At 36.5% G+C, this 23,957-nt stretch overlaps 1 protein-coding gene across 3 annotated transcripts in view; it reads right to left on the reverse strand.

Annotated features, from left to right (window-relative positions):
• LOC117415933 (phosphatidylinositol phosphatase PTPRQ-like) overlaps positions 1-23,957 on the reverse strand; it is a 76,574-nt gene that overhangs the window by 7,058 nt on the left and 45,559 nt on the right. For 2 of the 3 annotated variants that reach the window (XR_009329205.1, XM_059027592.1), the window contains exons 38-52: positions 23,297-23,566; positions 19,950-20,276; positions 16,903-17,024; positions 15,653-15,839; positions 14,922-15,166; positions 14,564-14,630; positions 12,274-12,432; positions 11,422-11,644; positions 10,985-11,058; positions 9,109-9,208; positions 8,392-8,520; positions 5,762-5,806; positions 3,318-3,344; positions 2,415-2,496; positions 197-287 (exon numbers count right to left, since the gene is read on the reverse strand). Coding sequence is in view for 2 of the 3 variants with exons in the window: in XM_059027592.1 (XP_058883575.1) it covers positions 197-287; positions 2,415-2,496; positions 3,318-3,344; positions 5,762-5,806; positions 8,392-8,520; positions 9,109-9,208; positions 10,985-11,058; positions 11,422-11,644; positions 12,274-12,432; positions 14,564-14,630; positions 14,922-15,166; positions 15,653-15,839; positions 16,903-17,024; positions 19,950-20,276; positions 23,297-23,566 (2,148 nt within the window). In the remaining variant the exon portion in view is untranslated. The remainder of the gene's footprint in view (positions 1-196; positions 288-2,414; positions 2,497-3,317; positions 3,345-5,761; positions 5,807-8,391; positions 8,521-9,108; positions 9,209-10,984; positions 11,059-11,421; positions 11,645-12,273; positions 12,433-14,563; positions 14,631-14,921; positions 15,167-15,652; positions 15,840-16,902; positions 17,025-19,949; positions 20,277-23,296; positions 23,567-23,957) is intronic. The other variant, XM_059027593.1, reaches the window with a different exon arrangement.

Here is a 23,957-nt window from a genome sequence, read left to right on the forward strand (position 1 = left end):
TAGATTGTGTATGAATGAACTTTTAAAAGTACATGAAATTACATGCTTAGTTGTACATGCAAGTTGCTTAGTAGTACATTTATTCATACTGTGGCTAATGATATTGTTAATATTTCCCAGCACATTAATTGGTACAGAAGAAAAAGAAGAGAATCTTTAAGCTTTCTTTTTTTAGCTCATGCACAGCTATACATACACGGCTTGATATTAGTGAAACGATTCTTGGATCGGTTCCAAGGGAGGTCGGCATCTGATGTTGCAAGGTCCTGAAGCAGTTTTGGAAGTTCCTGAAACAGATGCAAGTAAGCGAGTGTTTACCAGTAGTGAGAAGAGCCAATGTGTATCCCCACCATTCATCTCCAATCCAATATACTGTAGTGTCTTTCTAAAACTGCAGTGGTGAGCAGAAATAGTCAGAGGATGACTTTAAATTAAGTCTGTGCATTATCACTTGTGTTTTCAGCTGGGTTTGCAGACATGGCATTGGAACTTGACCCTTGTACTGAAAAAGAAGATCTACATTTTCTTTTTTTTTCTGCTCCCTAATTTTCTACTGATGGATTTTATGCTTATAGAAAAGGTGATGGATTGATGGCATGATTAACCGGTGTCCTGTATTTATCCACCGACCAGGTATGACGCAGGCAGCTGCAGAGTCAATCCCACCTAACTAACCCCCCTGACCGTGCACATGACCCTAGACCCGAAGGGACCACCCTCTCTTGCACTAAAGGTGAGAGGGTAATCCAGTTTCCATGCTCATTCAATCCTGGGCCTCTTAAGAACCGACGCCTACTCACCTGACATTCTCTCACTGAGCTCAGGATTGTAACTGGTGTGTCTACAGAGCTATAAGGTTATGCCAGGGTTCTACTATTACATCCATTTTTATAAATACACCAATGAGCAGTGTTTTTCCTTTAAAATTGTATAAACACACAAAGACATCCCAAATGTGATGAAGTCTTTGAGGGACCTGTTTCTATCCAGGTGGGAGAACTTGAATCACCATATGGTGAACTGACTTGTCTCAAGGTCAGGTAGTGAGTCAGTCTGAGCCTAGGATCTCCTGGCTTTGTCTTTTACTTCAACAGTTGGGACACATCCACCCGAATCTTTCCGTGCTCCAACACATCTTAAAATGCTTGGCAATACCATTCATCTGCTGTTACTTTAGCTGTTGCCCCCTTAGATACTGTTACATATGATTCTGTTTTTTTTGTATACACTACAAAGGACTCCTCTATACTGAAGAAAAAACAATGGGTAGTTCAAAATTGAAATTCTGGGGTCCAAAATAAACTAACTGGAGATTGATGAATTGGGTATTTCCATGGGTATAATGGACTATAGACTATCATGTGTAATTAGTTATGACAGCTTTGTAATGTTTAAAACAACACCCACGCAGTTAGTTGAGGGGTATCAATAATACGATAGCCATAAAGCTGCAGTTGGTAAAGCACACTGCACCAGCCTTAAAGATTCATTTGCAAGTCTTTTGATACATTATACACATTAAATATACACTCATTCTCACTACAACCAAGCAAGCGTAAAAGAGTTTATATTCTTCTATGACTATATATCCTTCCAACTCCATAATCATATCAATCACAGATAGGCTTTTGAACATTAAACCTATTAAAAACTCCTATAAATACTGCCCAACTTAATACATTATAAAGTGATTTCAATAAGGGAGTGAAAAGGGAAAAGGCAAACCTGAGCACTACTCATTTATTTTAGCTCTCTTGGAATTAATGTTAAAGCACCTTTAAAGAAATAATACATTATTTCCCTATAGTTTGCATTTTAGTACACTTATTACTTTAAAATCCATTCTTGCTCAGAACGTGAAACAGGAATTAAAACCAGTAAAAAGGTTACAGCAAACATGGAACAAAGGTACTGTAAAAGCAAATCCAGATAGTTTTGGCTTTCAATGCTAATCATTTTGTACTGTATATCATTAGGGAGCAAAACTGTAATTTGCTGGGGCTTTGATTAAGGTGGCTTTGTATAGCATGTTATTCAGTTAAGGTAGGTCAGCAGTTTGTAACAGGGAAAAGGTAAAACAAAACAAAAAAAAGTATATTACAGCCAAAGTTAAAACTGTGTCTTAATCTTTGCACAATGTGTTGTGAAATCCGAATAGGGTTCTCTGTTACCTTAGGGAGGTCTATGGATCACCTTTTACTGTCACCCCTGTGAATTATTCCGATCAGGTTGCAGCATGAAGTATGAAGTGAAGAGCCAAAAAATCAGTGTAACTTTACTATACAAACACTCAGCCTGGTAATTAGGTACTGATGATCAATGCCAGCGTTCTCGGTGGTCTCACATGGACAAAGAGGACATGACATGTGACATGTGGAGTGACCATTGTGTTGTGACAACTGCTGGTTACATACCGAGAATTCCTCCTGAAACTTTACGTTGTCGTTAGAACAGAGATCTTCAACGTGCTGTAGAAAAGATTTCTTGTTTACAGGTCTAAAAGAAAATAAAGAAAACATTGCATGAACTATTTACCAATTCATTCAACTCCACACGCTACATTTCCTTAAATACATACAGTATCTGTTTAGCTGACATTCTTTGAATTCGTATTGATTAAACACGGTATGTTAAATATATATATATATATATATATATATATATCTTGTCTTAAAAACTCTGGGAATGCCGCCTTAGATCAGCAGAGATTTTTTTTTTTTTTTTTCTTTTAATCTTTCAATAAAATTTTATTTCCAGACATCACAAAAGATCATTCAATAAGTAAACACTGGCGATCGCACCTAAGATTTTAATCTTTGGAAACAACAGAATAATCTCAACAGGGATAAAATGCTTATTTGAAAATAAAACAATTACAAGGGAGATACTCTTTAAAAGGCCAGTCAAAATGCTACGTTTCTTAACCTTGACTGCCAAGGCACACAGCAATGACACATACTGGAAGGCAGGATGGTCATGCCTTTGTCTATTGGGAAGTTTTCCATTGTTTAACGAGGAAAGTGGAACAAGAAAAATCTAGGAGTGACTTCACTGTTTAATTATGACATGCTTCCTGCACCCCAAGGAGTTTAAGCATCCCTGTATTACTTCCCAAGCTAAAACACAGCCGTGCCGGTTTCACCCCAGAGGCAGAAAGCTGTTCTCCAGTTACCGTGCCATTGGTCGCACTGTTATGATTTATTCTCAGTCTGGCTGCTGCTCTTAGGAAACTGACCACAGAGACTGTCACACTTTCAAGTGAAAACAACAAAACAGAACAAAACAAAACCACACAAAGAATTCTTCAACCTACTTACTTGAGTGACTTTCTATAACTCAGAAGCCTGTAATAGAGATTTCACAAAAAAAACATGAAAGAAAATAACACTGCAGAAATGTGAAACTAGTATCTAGGGAAATATTTTATTTAGCAGTATTGAAACCAAATGTATATTTTTTTTTATATATAAAAACAAACAAAAAGTAAATCTAAAAATGTTAATATGAAAATGTAGTGCTGTACTTACGTTTCTTTTTATATATACTTACAAGGCATCTGTAACTAATTTACTTCTTTATTGACTTATTTTATATATATACAGTGTATATATATATATATATATATATATATATATATATATATATATATATATATATATATAATAGTTCAATTAGTTACAGATGCCTTGTAAGTGGCATAACTCATACAGGGGAAATTACAAAATCACTTGGACACTTGCTGCTCTGGAAGAAGCATTCCTTACCGAATTGAAAGACACCAGTAATAGAGATTGTATGTATCATTGTGAGAATGTGCTATTTGCAGAATGACTGTGTTGTTGGGGCCCTTCCCGAGCTGAATACTGGTTATACTAAGCATCTCATTCAATATTCCACTATGACCTGTCAGACTCCATAGCTGATAGGGACATTTTGCAAAAGTGGTCAAGTGACATTATAATAACCCTATATATAAGCTGCATGCCATAACATACTATCTAACTGGGATTATTACTTTACTATACAACATGCACAACACATTGTGCAAACACAAACAGTAAGGAATGCATTCTTTTTTTTAGCTTGATTTGTCTTTATCCAACTTGTAAGTACAGAACTTAGCAATGCACTGCAAAGCCACAGGAAACATGCAGGTGCTTCTGCAGAATGCAAGCAAATTCAATTACTCTGAATAAATTAGCTTAATTATTATTTTTTTTGCTCATCAGCTAAATAAATCTTTGCTTCGCATTGAGACCTTACCAGCCTTGCCTTACAAAGCTGCTTTTGAAATTCTGTAATAGGTCAGTTATATAAAGATTTATCACCTTTGATAGACACTGCTATGTAATATAGGGTGTCTGTGGATAATGTAATATGAGGATCGTGTATCACAGCCTTCCATTAGACCCAGCACTAAACAGAAATGTAAGTAGCTAAAGAAGCTTGTCTTCCTCTCTGTAGCCCTGGAAAAATCTAGTCAGCCTGTTGGGAAACTTGGTTTGATCCTCTCCCAAAAGAAAAGGAGATAAACTAACCGTTACAGGAATTCCTGAATAGAATGGGAAACTACTGTCAAGAGAAAACCAACATTTTCCAGGCATTATTAATGTTATATTTAATATGCAGTGATAGTCATTAAACTGTCATTTGCATGTCATGTGCATGCAATGCAGTTGTCAGCATGCCTCAAAATTTGTTTGTACCCTAATCTCATAATTGCCTCCTTTAACATATATATATATCTTTCACATTGATCTATGCTTTATGCTTAATAGTAATAATATAATATAACTTGATTCTTGGTATCACAAAATGTAATTTAAATCTACTGCAAATTAAGTTATTTTAAGAGGAATTCAAATTAATAATAATTTACTTATCAACACTAAGTATTGTCTACTGCTTATTTATTCCTGCTTTAGAAATTTGTAGAGTATAATGTTTTGAGCTAATAATGAAAAATAACAGTAATATTAATTTATTATAAAATAAGTTTGGGTGGCACAAAAAAGCCTCCATCATGTACAGTAGTACATAAAACATATAAACCCACTGTATATGGGTATCTTCCAAACCGCACTCTGAGATCACAGGATGCGGGGCTGTTGGTTATTCCAAGGTTCAACAAAAGCAATAGGGGAGGTAGGGCTTTTTCTTGTAGAGCTCCTAAATTATGGAATGCTCTGCCTTTGTTTGTCAGGGAAGCTGGGACCGTTATAGTTTTCAAGTCAGGACAAAAAATGCACTTTTATAAAATGGCTTTCTTATCTTAGTGAGTTCTAATGTAACTTTAAAATGGCTGCTTTTGTATTATGTGTATACTGTTATTTAAATCTGTTATTTAAATGGTCTGATTGTGACAGTTGTATGTGTGACATGCTATACAAATGTATTGTGGTTTGTTCTTTTTTTCTGCTATGTACTGTACAGTGCTTTGCAATACTTTAGTATAAAAAGCGCTATATAAATGCAATACATAATAAAAAATAATAAAAAAAACTTTGAGTAAGTCTTGTGTTTTGCCATAGTCAGTATTCAAAGTTTGTGATGCTCCTTTTTTACATAAAGTTAAAATGAGACACATGAAAAAAATGTTATATAGTAAAAATCCCTTTGCACTTAACAAAACACAAGCCAGAGGGAATTAAACCAGGATGGTATGAGTAACACAGTAGGTCTGTAAGCAAATCCTGTCAATCCACTAAACCAGCACACAACTACATGGCAATCAGCTGAAAGGACTGCATCAGCCACTTACTGGATGACAAATATTTCCTTCCGTCTAAAGAAAAATGATGAATATCTGGAAAGAAAAGATCCAGCAACAGGTTAGTATGCAAGCAAATGCTACCTTATTTAGAGGGAAAATTGCATCATCTTATGGTGAAACCCCAATATTGTATGTATATTTTTATTGTACAATATTTACTGAATAACCAAAAAAAAGTCCTGAATAATTTCAAGGGCTGATTTCTCAAATCTAAGACGTTACTCCACAAGCAGAATACTGGGAAAGGTAAAATGATCCTACAGCTCCTGAGTCACAGATGTTATCAATAGTTTTGTCCGAAGCACTTTGTAATTACTCAGCCTACAGGACAAGATGATACACAAGTTTTGCAAGGACCTCTGCAGCAGAAAACAAAATACCAAAACAGGCAGTGAAGGGGTTAAGATCTGTTAACATGTTAAAGCATTTTTTTTCATTGTCCCAGTGTGTGTGTGTGTGGGTCTCATGCTGTTTAATGATAACAAACATGTGCTAGCAATGGTGGCTGTCGGCAGACTGACCACCTCTATTATTAACACCAGACACTCTCCAAACACAGCAGGAGCACAGGTGGATACGCATGATGCCACACAGGTTGAAGCACACACAGTGCACAGCAAGTGGCAGATGCTTCACAACATTGGTCCCTCACACTTTGGCGACAAATAATGGCAACCTACTGGTTCCCCAGACCTGTTCAGGCTTGTACAGGCATTGTCATTTTTCCATGAAGCACACCAACATGAAAACAGCCAGGAAAAAACAAACTGCAACATCAATGGATTTTTTTTTTATCTCCGTACCAGCCATAGTTTATAGCAGCAGGGCGCTGAAATCTTAGCACTAGGTATTCTGGGTCCCTTAACCCCAAATAAACAACAGACCACATTTGCCAGTTAAAGGTCATGTCTCCCAAAAGAGGTCAGTTTTGAAGGCACTGTGGTATCAGGGTATAATTAGCCATTTGGATTGGAGTTTTCAATACTAAATATTAACAATAGAATACACAATTGTGCAGTAATTATCAAGCAACTAAGGCCAATAAACCTCAGTGAAAAGCTGTGATAGACAAAGTAAAGAGTGGCAATTAATTCACCTGCATCCAAAACCTTTTCACAGAAAAGAGAAATCCGATTTTAAAAAATTGTTTATACTGTACATTTGACTGACATCGAAATTACATATAATGTCAGGTAGTGGGGGCGAAAGTGATCAGAATTTTTTAAAAACTTGCCTTTAAATTAAAGATGGTGTTATTGGCAAATTATGATGTGCAAGTGAAGTGAAAGGATGCCTAAGACCCATTTCTTATTGTTCTGCATTAGAAGAGCCTACATGATTCTACTTGAAAACTATCTTTAGCAGATTTACAACACGCCTCATGCATAAAGTATGCTCGGTAGACTTAGCAGCATCACACAATGATGATCAGGAGACTACTAGTTTTTTTTAGCACTTTTCCAGCTAGGTCTTTGCCAATACAGTATATGGGTTATTTAGTTAGTCAATAGGCTTTGATTGGAGATCTTTCATATCCACAGAGGAGACAGGACCCTGGTTCATCATCTGAAGGGCAAACATGTCCAACAGCACTCCACCCCCTAATAGCATGCTGACTTATTGATTAAGCTACAGCACAGAGGGGACAGCGCCTCCTACTGGTTAATCAACACCACTTTCTGCAGCAAATGTGTTCCCTTGGAGGATCATCCAATCACAGAACATACCAGGCCCAGCCTTGATTTTCAACTGCAATGGGACCAGAAGCCAAGGTGGTATGGCCACAGCCAAACTGAACTAAGGTATGGAATCAATCTTTCCTAACTTACAAATCATATCTGTGTCAAGTCTTTAAGTGAATATGGGTAAGTCAATATGGACATATTTCTAATAATTAATTAGGTAAGCCGGGCTCTTTAAAATGGCACACAATACTATTGACTGCACTGTGAAACCATAACCTCAGGTCCTTTCCCTGGTCACTAGGAATAGGGTCAGGAAAAGAGTATGCCTAGTGAGTCATACAGTACATGGGAAAGGAATTCCTGCAGTGGGTTCGGAAATGCATTTAAAACAGTGGAAGTATACAGCTAATAAAAAAATAAAAAGATTTGAAACATGATTAGTTTCGTTACGGCCTATTCACAATGCTTTAACTATTCACAATGCTTTAAGAGTTATTTAAAGAATATTTTTATGGATAACATTAAGGTTCATATTTGTGAAACTGTTCTAGACTGTTGTTGAACAAGCAAATAACAGTCTACGCCGTATCTAACTGTTTTTTATAGATGAAAACAAATAACTAATGCTTTGTGAATGGAGTCCATTAGTACAACGTAATTAACAAGGTGGTCGCTCACTTTCACCCTAGATATTTTACACTGTTTTTAAATGCTTTGTCTTGTTTTTCCCACAGACTGTTCAGCCAGAGATGAAGTGCTTTTCTGTATGCCGCTGTTAAGTGCCTGGAAGACGAGGGTCACCTTTGAAAGATGAGCTCGCTGACTTGGATAAATACACCGTGTTACACAACACTGACAAACAAGTAAAGGTCATAAGGGGGTCAGGCCGGGAACCTGTGGACTACTGTTTTACCGACAGGAAAATCTACTCACCGTGTTAATTTCTCTTCCTTCAGTTCCAGGTCTGCTACTGTTATCAGCTGGTCGAGCTTGAATTTGGTGTCAATGGTTTCAGCATCCCGTGGAGAATAGGTTCCTCCTTCTTTCTGCTTTTGCCTGATTCTGTATGGGAGAAAAATGAAATACATATAAAAGTTTCCCATAGTAAATCTGGTAATTTTGCAGTTCACCATGCATTTACCATCACTTATCATTTAATTTGACCATGCTTTATCATACTGGACTTTCTAATGCTTGCCTAGAGTATGCTTCACCATGCTTTTACTATATAATGAATATGTCAGTCCTGGTACAGAAAACCCTTAGGTATCATATGAGAGTATCAACATGACATCAAGTAACCTTTCTACAGACAGTTTTATTTTTATCCTGAGCACTTTTCAGAGACATAAAAATTAAGAAAACAGGCTGAATCTAATATAAAAACAACAACATAAAGCAAGTGTTATGCACCATAAAAAGGGATGTGAATTTTGGAAATCTGGAATTGCCTTAACTAACACAGCTAATATAGTGAACGGCAAAATGTATGTGCTTCACATAACAATATTTGGCTATAGAAATTGATAGTATCAAGTAACAACATGTATTGTATGTATCAGCATTATATCGCACATAAGTATTTCATGTTGCTGTATAGCCAAGGCTTATGTTACATGTTTAATGACACAACCCCGGGTATCATCTTACCTTGCAAAAGCATATATTGCAGCCCCCAGAAGGATTACTGAAAGCACGCATAAAGCCACAGCCAAGATTATTTCCACGGTTCGACTGGACAACCCCTCCCCTGAAAGAAAAATGAAGTCTAAGTACATCTTTCAACTAAGGAATACAAATAATAAAAATGTAAAAAAAGGATGTTCACTGGTATAATCAGCAAGAACACTTAGAGCTTTCCATGCAACCAAACCTCACCCCATAACCTCAATATTTCATGTTACACATAATTAATGCTCTGTATCCAGCTGACATGCTACTATGCCCTTAACATTTGAAAAGTGCACGGTGCTCTGTGCGGATTAACTGAAGATGATTTACTGAGATTTGCTCTTTAGCTATAGGAGACAACAGCTGGCACAATGGCACTGAGATTATACATTTTAAATCATTTATTTCAAATAAAAAAAAAAAATTCTGATGAGCTCAGGATCAAGTAAGCACGCTCTTTTATACATTGGGTTATTCACAAATAACTTGTGAGTTATTTAAATATAGATTTTAAAATCAAAGTTTGCTATATATGACACTGTTCCACTGTTGGAGGACAGTGTATTTTACACAGCAAATGAAATGCAATGAAATGAAACATAATTTTAAACAATACCCTTCCATAATGGCAAAGAAAGACTAAGAAAAATATCAATAACAAAGAAAAAGGTGACTGAATTTGCATTTCAGTAAAAACATGCAGAACACAAAACAAAGGATGATTGTGTTATATTTTGTTGTCTACATGCTAATGTTCCACAGATAAGATATTGGCAAATTATTAAACATATACATACAATTATAATTCTAACACTAATGGACTAATATTTTTTTCATGTATATATTTTGGGAGCTTCCTGCAGAAGAACTGAACAAATACTTTGAAATATAAAGTTTTTTACCTATTGTTTTACTTTAATTATCTCTTGATAATCCCCCCCCCCTCCTCTTTTGTATTGGTAACGTCTAATTTTAATTAAGTTTAATTAAGTGTGTTACTGAGACATATAAACTCTAAATGTTTATTTGTTCTTATTGGTGTATATATTTTGATATACTTTTTATCATAAGGTTGCTACTTCACTTCTTTCAAGTCCTTTAAAACAGTAATAACACTGCAACATTTATACTGTAACAAGCAGGCGTTTGTAAAATACTTTTAAAACAAACAAACAAACAAACAAACAAACAGTAAAACCACAGGGGGGGGGGGTTAGACACGTATCCCCTACTGAACTACACTATGAACAGACTCTCTAAACACCAGAAACATGAATAACTCCGATCCAAAAAAGTTGATCCTTGTGCCCGAAGCGAACGATCACCGCAAGCTATACCCCTGGAGGCCTTCTCTCCTTCACTATACAAGCATGTTTAATGCAAGCTGCGTCTCGAGTAAGGAGCAGACGGAGCAGTCTGGTTTTCACATCACAGGACCTCTACCACAGCCAGACACTTGATCAGCTGCATCTAAGAGCTGCAGGAACTAATCTGAAGCACCGATGGGAAAACACAGACACGTGTTTTATTATCGGTGGCAGTGTTACCTTTGATCTGGTTACCACAATGAGAACTTATTTACACAGGTTTTTCCTTGTTAATTTACTTTACCAATTAACAGCAATTTAACCAGTGGTTTAACAAGTAGGCTATAATTAAACAAGAGAGTTTGCTTTTATTTTAAGTTAAATGGCAGAACAACCAGAGGAAAATCGGTGTGTATAAAATGTAAATTATTATATTTGGACAGTAACATTTTGTATCATATTAAAAGATGCATTTTACATACAGATATGTTTGTGAGATTAACTGGTTTTGCATAATAGAAAAATGTGAATTCAAGATCATACTTTACCTGCAGTTGTAACAATCTTGGAATACACTGAATCAGTATATTGGCCTTTAAAATTTGTTGCTCTGAATTTGAATCTAAACATGAAAAATAAATGAAAAATGTTAAACCAAGCTTTACAAATACCTACAGATAGCTTAATTGGTTTACCTGAAAACCCTGTAAATTAATAATTAAACCATATCCACCCTCTCTTCAGTAACCTATTCTCAGACTTTACATTTTAAAGGGAGTACGGTACTAAAATAATTTAAAACATTCATTCATGATTCAGAATTCCACACAACACAGTGCTATTAATTTAGCAAACATTATCTTGAAAATCCTGATCTAGGCTGCTTACCAAGTTTACAACAGTAAATGTGAAGGGCCTACAACGCTCACTGCAACAAGAATACTTACTAACCCTGTACACTATTAATTGAACAATATGAACATACACATAATCTTTTTTCGGCTTAAGAGGGCCATTACAGAACCGCTCTTCGTTTCCTTCTGACATGCATGTATCTTCAGCTCCTAAAACATATGTGCCAACTGAGGTAGTCTGTCTCTTCATCCTTTCAGTGCAGGGAGGGTTTTCAAAGCCTTTATTAGAGAAGTAAGGTCTTGGTTTATTGAAGTAAGCATCCTTCCAAGTGGTAATGTTGCCATCATTCCTGACTTTGAGGAAAACACAAAGAAACACACAAAACATAAACAAGTGTGCAATGAGTACTCTGAAATATGACTTCCTACCAATTGGTTCATTCATGCATCTCTGTTCAGGCAAACCAAACAATTTAAAATGACTTGATAACTAAAGCTGAAGCACTTGGTTGGTCACTTGTCATGTCTGCTGGTATTAATATTCAGTTTTTCATTTATATTATTATTTGTGTTTAGGCTGTGATTCATACCAATAAAATATTCTGTTTATTTGTTTATTAAAAACATGTATAACATGAAATAAACAATGATTGTATTCTATTTTGTTATCTGCATTTTTTGTTTGTTGGTGCTTTCATTTCAGAACCAGGTTTTTCCTTAAAGGATGATGATATGCAGATGAGCCCATTTCCGCATTAATAATCAATGAACATAATTACTGGAATCTTTCTAGTACATTGAAGAGGCTCCCATGAAAAGTGAATTAAGTTAATTTGATTCTTTAACCACATGCATATATCCTGGCCCAAAAAGAAAAAAACTGACAATGCAATGTAAATAAGAGAATCCTCTCGTTAGCACATTTCTCACCGATGGATTCGACATGAGTACCCGTCAACTCCAGATTTGTTTTTCTTTCTTACCTTTTGCTTCTGCAATGATAACTTGTATTTTTTCAATTGGCCCATGGCTATCACTGAAGAAACAGACAGGCATCTGGATTGTCATTGTTCTAGCAGTTATGATCACGGCTCCATGTTTATCATAGGCAGGGACTGGAATCATGCTGGACTCTGGTGGTGCTAAAAACCAAAATCACAGTCAAATTGAAGTTCTTTTGGAGGATACATTAGAGCAAGAAGAGAACATGTGGAAAAAATAATGATGGATCCACAGGAGTTCTGATTATGGCATGATTTTGTGTTCTTCCTAACCCTCTTTTTCTCCCCAGTGTAAATGTAATTGAATTGGGCCCTAATCACGCCTATTTAGAAAATGTGAATACCAAACTTATTAAAGCAAAAATAAAGGGAAATCAAAATTTTAATTTCTAAATACTATATAATTTTTCGAAGTTTATTTTACATATATTAAAATAAGGGTAAAATCGGTAATAAATAAATAAATAAATAATTGAAACATCTGTAAAACTCGGGGGAAAATCTCAGTATGCACACTTTACATGTGTAATATGATGCGTTGCAGTTCTGGTTTCTGATTAAGTTTAATGTCCCTGGCATGCATGATGAAGCAGAATCTGTGCAAGTCAAAGCCACATTTTCCCAAGTTAGCTGGTACTTTGAGAACGTTTGGGCAATCGCTGTGCTGACGGAAATAGTACCTGCAGAAGGTATGAACATCACATCAGCACAAAACAAGCCAGGTTTATTCGCCTTGAAATCATAAAAAGAAAAGAAAATTGACAGAACTGGACGGTCCAAGCCATTGTGAGACGTGTCAAAAATCACACTGGACATTTCCATCAATGCGTTCCATAACGCATCAACATTTTCTGTCAAATATTTATTTAGGCAGTGTTTTAGTTGATGGACAGTACTGTCGCACAAAGTCACCAATACATACCCCTCTGCAATAAACAGTGGTTGTCCAGCAAAGCACAGCACTGTGACAAACTCATTAACAGTCATTCTGCGCTCTTTTAATTAAAGCGCGTGTAAAAGCTGCATAAATTGATTGCTCGTCTCTCAGTTCACTGTCTTGTTTTAGTTTAATGTGTCGCTTATTTTTCAGTATGTTCTTTTATTGTCAGCGCGAACATGGACCTCAATGCAGAAGCATTTGCAACGCTATGCATCCTCTGCCTCATCTGACCCACTTCTGCTATTTTTACTATTTGTATACTTAGAAACATTTCTTTTCTTTTCTATATTCATAAACTGATTTATGTTTTCTTCCCATTCCTCATCCACTAAAAATATGATATTTGTGTAAGTATTTCAGTTTAGTGTTTGATCAAGCTAGTAGTTACTACGCCCAACAATTGCCACAATAATCAGACTTTGATTGGCCAGCATAATCAAGTGATAATGTTTGTGAACAGAGAACCACGTTTGAACGTTATTTGATCCTCTGATGTCTAAATGTCTGCTGTATCCTAGGATACAGTGTAGGGCTGCTATTACAATGTCGGAGTCAAAATAAAACAGCATTTTAATCAAAATATTGTGTATTTCCTAGAAAATAGTACTGGGAAAATATTGAATAGTAGATAAAAATCAGGTATAAATCACTAAAAAACGAAGTTCAGTTAAAAAAAAAAAAGATCCTGTAATTTTTTCGTAAAATTCGGAATAAACTGGAAACGCGGGACACTATGTATAATCACTGAAGATGTTTTTTTTTTTTTGATATGTAATGTAAGGTGTTATTTACAAAATCTGTAATACATAAACAGGTCTTTATTATCAGGAAAGTGCAAAGCAAATCAAAGAACACCAAGCAACCATAAGCAATTCCCATTCTGGGGTTTTCAACCCACTACTGTTTTCATTTGTGTGGATCCCAGAGGAAAAGCTACTTCAGAAATGAAGCCTTGCCATAATAAAGCCTGTTCTGTCACAATAAAATACCTACAGGTCAAGGACAGCTTATTTTGTGACACAAAGCCCCCCCCCCCCTGCTGTTTTTCCTGTTATCCAGCAAGGTGTCTGTTGGTTCTGACACCTTCTGCTAAACAGTTTCCTATCATCAAAGATGAAGCTAATCTTCTCATTCGATGTAGTCTTATTCTGTCCAGTATGGACTTGCTGTACATTGTATGTATTTGATTATTAGCAATATTTAACAGTGGGTCTAAACACCAATTACCTTTGCATTAAAGGAAATACATATTATTGATATAAAAGAAACAACAGATACAGTGGTGTCGCTTGAAAGTTTGATATTTGTATAATTTGATAGCATTACACCTACCTTGGATGTCCATGGTTATTTTGAGCTCTGTCTTGGGACCTGGACCAGCTCCATTGACAGCATATACCTTTAAGAAAGCATATTATGTGTGTAAATGTATAGATGTATTTTACACATGTACATACAATTAACACATGTTGCTATCATCTGCAGCTTTTCTTACATGTTATCCTAGAAAGATTTAACAACACGTGTTACAGATAATGTAAAAACTCCAACAGAAAAAAAAAACTTCTTGAAAGATTTCATATGATTTGAAGAAAACAAACAAAAAAAAGAAGCCTGCTTCAAAGGCATGATTAATTAGCTATTTTGGATGGAACTCTCATTGTGAAGCGACATTCTAAATGATACTCACACTTATATTATAGGTGTGCCCTCCCTTCAGCCCCTCTATGACAGCAGTCAACGAGTCGGTATTATTTTCGATAATTCTGAGGTCCAAAATTTCTATGTCAGTAGGATCCTCTTCTTTATAAACCACTGCCCGGTAGAACTGAATATCGCCATTAGGCTCAGATGGAGGTGAGAACATCACATAGACTTTGGTCACGTCATCTGGTATCTTTTGAAGAGTCACGTTTTTCGGTGGGTCTTTAGGTGCTGAAAAAGCAATGCGTTTGCTTACTGTATGACCCTATATTGTGTGGCCTATTTAATAAAATGGTGCCCAACAGAAATACCTGTATTACCATTGCAAGCCTTTTCTTTTTTTTTTTTTATTTGAAAGACCCCTCAGCAGTTGACACATTCTGTTGTAAATTAATTTGATTTTGGTTATTGTTATTACAGTGATTGAGGATGCAAACTACTTTACATTGTTTACCCTCAGAGGAGCTACAGTGAAGGGCTGGGGTGACATAGTTTTCTGTGGAACATAGACAAGCCATAGTAAAATCTGTTGAGAAAAGAATGTTTTGTGTTTTTGGGTGCCACAAGATAATTGTATAAGATAACTGGTCATTACATTTCAATTCTGACCTTTTTTTTTGTAAAGCTGCTTACTAGGAGCAAGTCTGCTGTTAATTAAAACATTATTATTAGATTGTTGTCCAATATAAGCTTAAGCGAGAAGTGTAAAGTACTTACTGTCCTGTAGTGTTGTGACAATCACAGGAGCACTGGCTTTTCCATAGATCCGGGCTTCGTTAACATCTCCAGTGAATGCTATCACTATTACAGAATACCTTGTAAACTGGGTTAAGTCGGAGAGTTCAATATTTTTACTTTCCTCATCTCTTTTCATGAAGGTCCTATTATAGTCTTGACTGTCTACCTGTAAATGTAAAAAAAAAAATGAAATGCTGACAGAGTTCCAGTTTATGATGTTCTGATACACACTTGGATAGTGCTGGTTTACAGGGTGTCCCAAAACGTGTTGGAGTGCAGTGTATATTTTGGGGATGACATGGGTAACTTGCTATTAAAGAAAAAAGTTCAGATTTCATTTATTTAAAATATTTTATTACCAGTAGACTTACATGAAACAGAATCGTCTAAGTGGGTTTTAGATATAGAAAGCAATGAAATTAAACTAGACACAATCTACATGGCGTGCAATCAGCTGTGACCATGGTCATTTAACTGAAGGGGACTGTGTCGCTCCACAGTGCTATATAGAAATGGCTTAAAAGTACTTTCAACCTATTTTGCTGTCTATCTGAGTGATTATAACCAGAGTTATTTAAAAAATGCAGTGAAAACCAAAAAATGGAGAAGAAAAAAACTAAAAAAAGGTCCAAAGCAAACTGTTCAAGGTTTCCACTGGTTTCATAGCTGCATGTTGCCTTTAAATATGAAAGTGCAGTATTACTCGTCTCTGTGGTTGTGTGTGCTATCTGTGCTTCTGGATGCCTGTGTGGGTATCCTCCAAGTAGCACACACAGTAGTTTTTTCCACTGGGTCCCATTTGTATTAAAAGCAGCTGCTTCAGTACTGGGTAAGAGAGGTGTGTGTAATGATGTTACATGGTTCCTATCTGACAGCTGTCTCTACCGAGCGCTGACCAAGACTGACGGTATTGATGCACTAAACAGACTTTAATTCCCTCCAATGACAATCAAAAGTGTGATTCATTTTCACACCTCCGACACAGGCAACGTGACAGTGAAACCTTTACAGGGCGCTTGTAAAATGGATAACTCACACAGAGATTCAGTCCTGTTAAGGGAGGAATAATGACCACTGATACCTTTAACAGTTTCCTGTTGCTGTAAAATTTTTGTAAGTGTAGTGTTAAACAAAAAAACAGAATTGTGTCTTGGTTTTGGGTCAGAGAAACAGTTACAGAATGACGCACTTGTTATGATATACTGCACCAAAAACAAACATTTACTTACTGAAGTCACATCTATTAGATAGGCTGTAGGGCCAGTAACGACCTCAGGGGCCCTCCAACTGATATCAATGGTATGGTAGGATCTTGAGACCGCAGTTACATTCTGAGGAGGAGTGTCAGGGTCTGAAAGAAAGCATTACGTTTCAAAACCTTGTGTATTTTTGTGCATTGTTTTATGCAAGTCCTTCTTTGTATTAGTGGGCATATTTTAGTAAATAAAATACTATACAATGCAATCCATATTAAAAACAAAACAATTTAAAAGTCCAACACACAACAGAGGGGTGCAAAATGCAAGCACGGAAAAACAGATACATTTTATTGATCTGTATTTTTACTATTACCTTCACCCTAAAAAACAGACCCGATGATCTGAACTGCAGTTGTCTGTAACAAAACCGAGTTACAGTCACACTGATAGAACACATCCCTGCCAACAACAACAACAACAACAACAACAACAACAATAATAATAATAATAGTTTTATACAGAATAATCCATATAACTTGGTGCAGCATTGTATCTAGGTGGAATAACCTAAAAACCGTATTTGCTTTTATACTGTAGAATAAAGAAAACACATATTTAGAAATAAAAAAGTAAAAGTAGATGCTCCGATGCCTTTGATTATTAAGCATATTATAGACTTAGACTGAAAAAGCTCTCAAGGATTTAAGGCGATACGTCCACTTACTCACAGATTATCTCGAGGCTGAACAGCGGAGTGGAAGAACTACTGTTACATTTGTGATTCACAAAATAAACAAATCCTGCTCTACATAATCAGTACTAACACAATGAAGCCATTCGCATGCACCCAAACTATAAACACCATGACATTCAAAATGTTATGATATAAGTAACCTGGTCTGTAATGCCAAGAATAGCACACTCTATTATTACAATAGTGATTATGTTATGGCAAGTGTCCACCATCTCAGTTTCCAGACTGGGGTTTTTTAAAGGGTTAACTTCTACTGTATCCATTTCTCACTTGTTTTGATTTCACTATGTAATTATTTGTTTATCTGATGAATCTCACAGTACGACCATTATTTTAATCTTCCACCGTTTTCAGAGTGATGAGCTTTCTGACTAACCTCTGAGCTCCATTAAGAATCTGAGATCTACTCATTTGAAAGTGAGGTGGTGCTCACTATAAAGGTCCCCTCATGCAACTCTGAATCTTCTCTTGATGGAAAAGGCACTATCAAGTAAAATGTTCTCCGTGCCAACTGATGTATTCAGACCACCAGTCTTCTCTAGTTTACACTAACATAGTGACACATTAGAGCACATTTTTTACTTTATCACCATCATATCTGCTATGCTTTCAATCAAAATCAGTTGGCTTGCTTTATATATAGAGAGAGAGAAAGAGAGAGAGAGAATTCAAAAACAGCAAACAGCTCCATATCCAAGGACAATCAGTATCCAGCAGGATACTCAACAATAACTAGAAATACGTAATGAAGAAGAAAAGTAATTGATAAGCTGAAAACTCAATATTTTAATAAACGTTTGGACTTCCGCCTTCTTCAGATAGCATGGTAGAGATAGCTAGGGAGACTACTGTTGAGCATGTTTCATGGTGTCAGCAAAGCTTTGTGTAATGGTACACAATAATGACAATCTACCTGGCTAAACTCCCTTCCAGTCAACTACCCACATTCAGTGTTTTCAGCATGGTGAATATTAATACTCTTTCTCTACGAGTCATTAGTCTCTTCAGACCACACATACTGTGGATGATCAGCGTTTGTCTTCTGGGTGTCTGCCAGTCCTTAAAGACATGTAACACAGAGGGTGCATTTGCAGTGTAGGAAACAGGTGCTGCAACGACTTGGGCATCTAATATCATGCCCCGTCCATCCATGTTACAGCCACCTAACTAACAGCTAAATCCTTTAGGTATTTACACTGCAGCGTTTTAGATGACCAGATGACCGATGACATCCATGTGAGCAACTATGTGAGCCAAAAAGTTTAAAAAGAAGAAAAAAAATATTTAAATAACTTTGGGAATTAACTTTACCTATGAACTTTACTTGGCCCACTGGCAACTGTCATGGACAGATTTAAGATTATTCGCAAATCAAGTCTAGTCAGTACTAGGGCGAGGTATCACTATACCCACCGGCCTTATAAATCATAGCAATTTATTCAGTACAAATGCCCTGTCCTCATTCTCGCATTCCCACATAATCCAATCGCTTCCTCTCTGCAGCGCTTTCCCCCGGCCTTCCATAATAATGCATTTTCTGTAACTAATAACCGTCCTCTCCTGATTATCATGCTTCCATCCTTCCTCAGGAATGTGGGTCTTCCAGAGGTTGGCTGGGAGGTGAGTCTGGATAACACATTATGTAACACACAATCCCAACCAATAGTCCTAGCAGGCTAACTTATTAACAAGGAATGTCCTGGATGAGTACATGGATGTCAAGTCTGTAAGTGTTGACTGCATCTTGCACCTTTCACCAACCTTCAACCCATTTAATTATACATGTCTCGCATTAGTCTCAGTTTAGTGACGCTTAAAGAGCGAGTAGCGTTACACAGCCCCACGTGTTGCTATAACTGTTTAAATAACGTACCTGTCATTTTTATTTTTATTGTTAACATCTTGACAACTTTTTACACTTATAACAAAATACACTTTTAAACTTTAAATATAATGAGTAAGAACAAAATATATACATAACCCCTTGTTGTATTTGTGGATATTTCTGTAGACATTTTTATGTTAAATATAAGGGCTCAGGGGAGTTATATCAACTGATGTATTGCTGAATATCGATGTACTGTACATGACTACAGGAACAGATTTTTTTTCAAATATAGGTAAAATAGATCTATGCAACAATAATACAAAGCAACACAATATAACTTTTATGTTTCATACTTGCCCATTTTTTGCTGTCCAAACTCCAAAAGCTGTCCTAGCTCTTTAAAGCATGTTTACTGTATTGTATAATTTGGTTGGTCTAGCATGAAATTCACCAAATACCCCGCCACTCCCCCCAAAAAAACACATCTCTACTTACTGCCTGGCAAAGTGTTTGTAGAGATCCAGTCTGTTGAATTGCCATAGCCTGCATTAGTGCTAGCAGCAACACTGAACCTATATCGCCTGAATTTCAATAGAGAGTATATGCTTGTCTCCAGAGAATCGTCTGTCCCGGAGACGTATTGGACTACTTTATTCTCGATACATCCACTGGTGTTCCAGTTGTTACACAGCATAGACAGCAGCTGCCCCACAATCCGGTAATTCTGCAGGTAGCCTGGCACCACGTCTGGTCGGGTCCAACTTAAGGTGACACTTGATGACTGAATTTTGGTTATATTTAGATCCTTAGGAGCACTTGGGACTAGGGGAAATAAAAATAAACATGTTGTTTGCAACGAGGAGTTGAGGGCATGCTTTTTAAAACATTATATTTATAGTCAGCAACTGTTACACTGAAACTTCCTTCAGGTTGTTTTACAGCCAGTCTGTCCAGTAATTCATGGATGATATATATTGGGCAGCACATTCCTGGACTGCTTGACTGGTGTCCGTAATGTAATTCCATACCTGCATAACCCATAAAAAACAAGGGCATTTCACATGTGGTTGCCCATGTGACTGCACTACTTGGCACTCCCAATAAAGAAAAAGCTTAGGGTCAAAGCAGTTGCAAGTCTTGCAAGGGGAGTTTTTTTCTCCTCAATTGTATGTTGCACTTGGGAATGAATGCTTGTTCCTACAGAGGAAAATTATTTTTTTCAAATAACAGTGTTGGGGGCTACTTTGATGAGGCATGTGTTTTGACTTTACTTAACAAATACACAAATACTTTTTAAAGGACAGTAATGTCAAAATGTGTCAGTAAGGAGGTCTTCAATATAGAGGATGGCAAGTCAGTGGATTACTTTGTAGACAGAAAAGCAGAAACTAAATATATCTCCCTTCCACACCTCAGCAACAGCTGCAGGCTTTTCTGCTCTATCTTGGTCTATATAATGAGACAACATATTACCCCACTCTTGCTTCGTTACACTGGCTGCCAGGAAGACACAGAATTGATTTTAAGATCTTGCTTCTGACTTACAAGGCTCTTATGGATCTGGATTCTAATGAATGTATATTTCAGGTAGTTCTTTGTGATCGTCTGATGATGGTCTGTTGTCAGTGTTTGCTGTCCACCTTTAATCCATGGCTGGCACAGCTTTCTGTAACTATGCCCTCAAGTTGTGGAATCCACTCCCTGAATCTATCCGTCTGGCTAATTCACTTGGATGTTTTAAAAGTAGGTTAAAAACATTAACTTTTTTAATATGGCATATTGTTGTTTTTTTTTTCTCTGTGTATAAAGTGCTTTGTGATGACTTTGTCATAAAAAGTGCTATATAAAATAAAATCTAAATATAGGATTATACAGCCTGGTGCTCATTGTGCCAAATTGTGAAGCACATTTCTGTACCCTGAAGGCTAAATTTAGACCACTAAACTCATTTCACTTGAGAGCTTTAGGACTGTTTTAAGAATTGTTTTAAAGCACATTTGTTTATTCTCATTACTGAATGTATTAATCAACCTAAGAGAATGCTTATAAATAAAAAAAAAACTGTTTTAAGAAAGCATTCTTTAAACAGTCTTTTAAGTTATAGGGGCCCCAGGACTCAAACGCAGGCTTCCATAGGTGAAAGGTTAATGTGTTACCCACTGTGCTCTTAGATCCCTATTTTGTTCCCCTATGCCAAAGGTTCCCAACCTGTGCTGTGTGAACAGATCCCAGGTGGTCTCTAAATAACCATTAATCTACTGTTCCACTACATAGCAATGTTTTGGCTGGTTTAACTAGAATGGTATAGCACAATATCGCTGCAGGAACCTTGTTGCATTAATGTTATCTGCTGTACTTTTTCTAACATGCACAATATACAGCTAGTGCAGCCTTCTGTACAAACTTTCTTGTTTGAGATTATATAATGTTGAGTAACCTTCTATCATGATAAAACACAGTCATTTATCCTTCAACTGCTAGACTCCAGCATTTGTAATGTCATGAATAACTCTTCAAAATGAATGATACACCTGAACTGTCTAACCACATATGGTGTTAATCAATTTGAACCATACTACACTTCCTAAAACAGTCACGCAGCTTTTCTCCATTTTATCAACATGACTACTGGTATGACACATGGTGATAAAGAGTTAGCATCATCAACACCTCCTGTAGGACCAAGTGCAGATATTTCTAATACTGTACCTTTAACCAGATGGGTCCATTTCAACCTCATGAAATCTGTGCACAGATGCTATCGTAACTAATGAGAAGAAGCTGCTATTGTATTGTTCAAGCAAGTTATGTAAAAAAAAATACATCATCTGACAGGAACATCATTTCTAACAGGAAAAACTACCTCTCTGATCTGTTTAGGATCTCTCTCCATTGTAGCCAGATCTACCAAGACCCTTAATAAGGTAATAATGCAAGGGAGCATTCACCAAGAGATATGTGCGTATTAGGTGTAAATTTACGGGGAGAATACTTAACTTTCTATACTTAATTGTACTGATACATCTTCTTGTGGATAAAGCAACAATTGACAAAAAACAACATTACTGAAAAGAAAGATGAATAGCACGAACCTGCAGGTGACTAGCATTTGTCAGTATCAAGTTTAGGATACAAATATGCTGAACTATTTTCTGCTTAAGCGAGGCCCTTCAGCAGGGAACCTAAGACATGTGCAGCTTCCCATGAACTTCAAGAAAACTTGTGTATCACCAACTACCCCCCCAGCCCCCCCTCCCCTGGAAAAATACTCTCATTATATTTCATACTTATTTTATTTTATGGCTTTAAAGCTGTGTTCTGCAAAAATTTCTAATAATCTTTTGACCACAAAAAAAAAAAAATGTTGGTGGAAAATGCAGGGCCAGTACAATGAGTACTATAGTGAAACTAATTCCTTTTTAGTTCCAAGTCTGAGATAAATGCACTGGGAATGACTCAATCCTGGCTTGAGAAGTATGACTAATACTAGACGGCTAATAACTTGGAGCCTTTTCTTACTTATTTCATACCAAAACTGTGAATCTCCGATATAAAAACCAGCATAACAATAATTTGGAACTGCTAGTCAAGCTGAATCAATCACCATATAATCTGCACTGTTTCATTATTCCACAAACCATATCCCTGAAGTTCAGCCGTGGAAGCAAACTTGCTTTACAATAAAACCAGGTGAAACTCTATGCAAAGGTGGAACATATATCTCAGATGTATTATAAATATTGCATTATAGAGATACATATCTGAGTATTATTAAGCCATTATTTCATTACCAAGAGTGTTCATGCACATGTTGTTTTCTGTTATTCTATAAAGTCCCTTACCTGATTCTGGTAATGTCTCAGCAAAGCATGTCTGGTCTTGTCCTATGCCAGCAGATGTGGCAGCTATTACACGAAATGTATAAGTGGTATTTGCCAGCAGTCCTCGAACAGTGTACACATGGTCAGTTGGCTTTAATTCCTGGGCATCACCTCCAAACTGTACAATATAATGGGTGATTATTCCATTTGAATTAGCTGGGGGATCCCACTGGATCAGAACAGATTGCCAGCTTGTCCCAATGCAGCGCAGATTTTGAACCGCATCTGGAACTGTAAAAAAAAAAAAAGTATATATATATATATATATATATATATATATATATATACTAAAACAAGCCAAGTACACACTGCCACTAGACCCGAGAGAACATTGTGAATCTTGATTCAGTCATCCAAATAAATTCATGATCAAATGATAACAACTGCAGAGTGATTTTTGTTATACATGAGTTTAATGGAATGCCATTAAAACTTCTGCCATACGATAGAGAGGTGTCTAAAATGGCTATCCCGTAAGCATGTGGTTCCCAGGGTGCATCAAAGATGGGTATGTCAAAAAGGTTTCTAATGGAGTCCACAGGAGCAATACTAGAAGTACACCTCAACAACAGGATATTTAGAAGGGATTATAAAAGAGCTCTTGCCCATACTGACAAGGGCC

Source organism: Acipenser ruthenus, chromosome 7 (genome assembly GCF_902713425.1).
Source record: "Acipenser ruthenus chromosome 7, fAciRut3.2 maternal haplotype, whole genome shotgun sequence".
Classification (NCBI taxonomy): Eukaryota; Metazoa; Chordata; class Actinopteri; order Acipenseriformes; family Acipenseridae; genus Acipenser; species Acipenser ruthenus.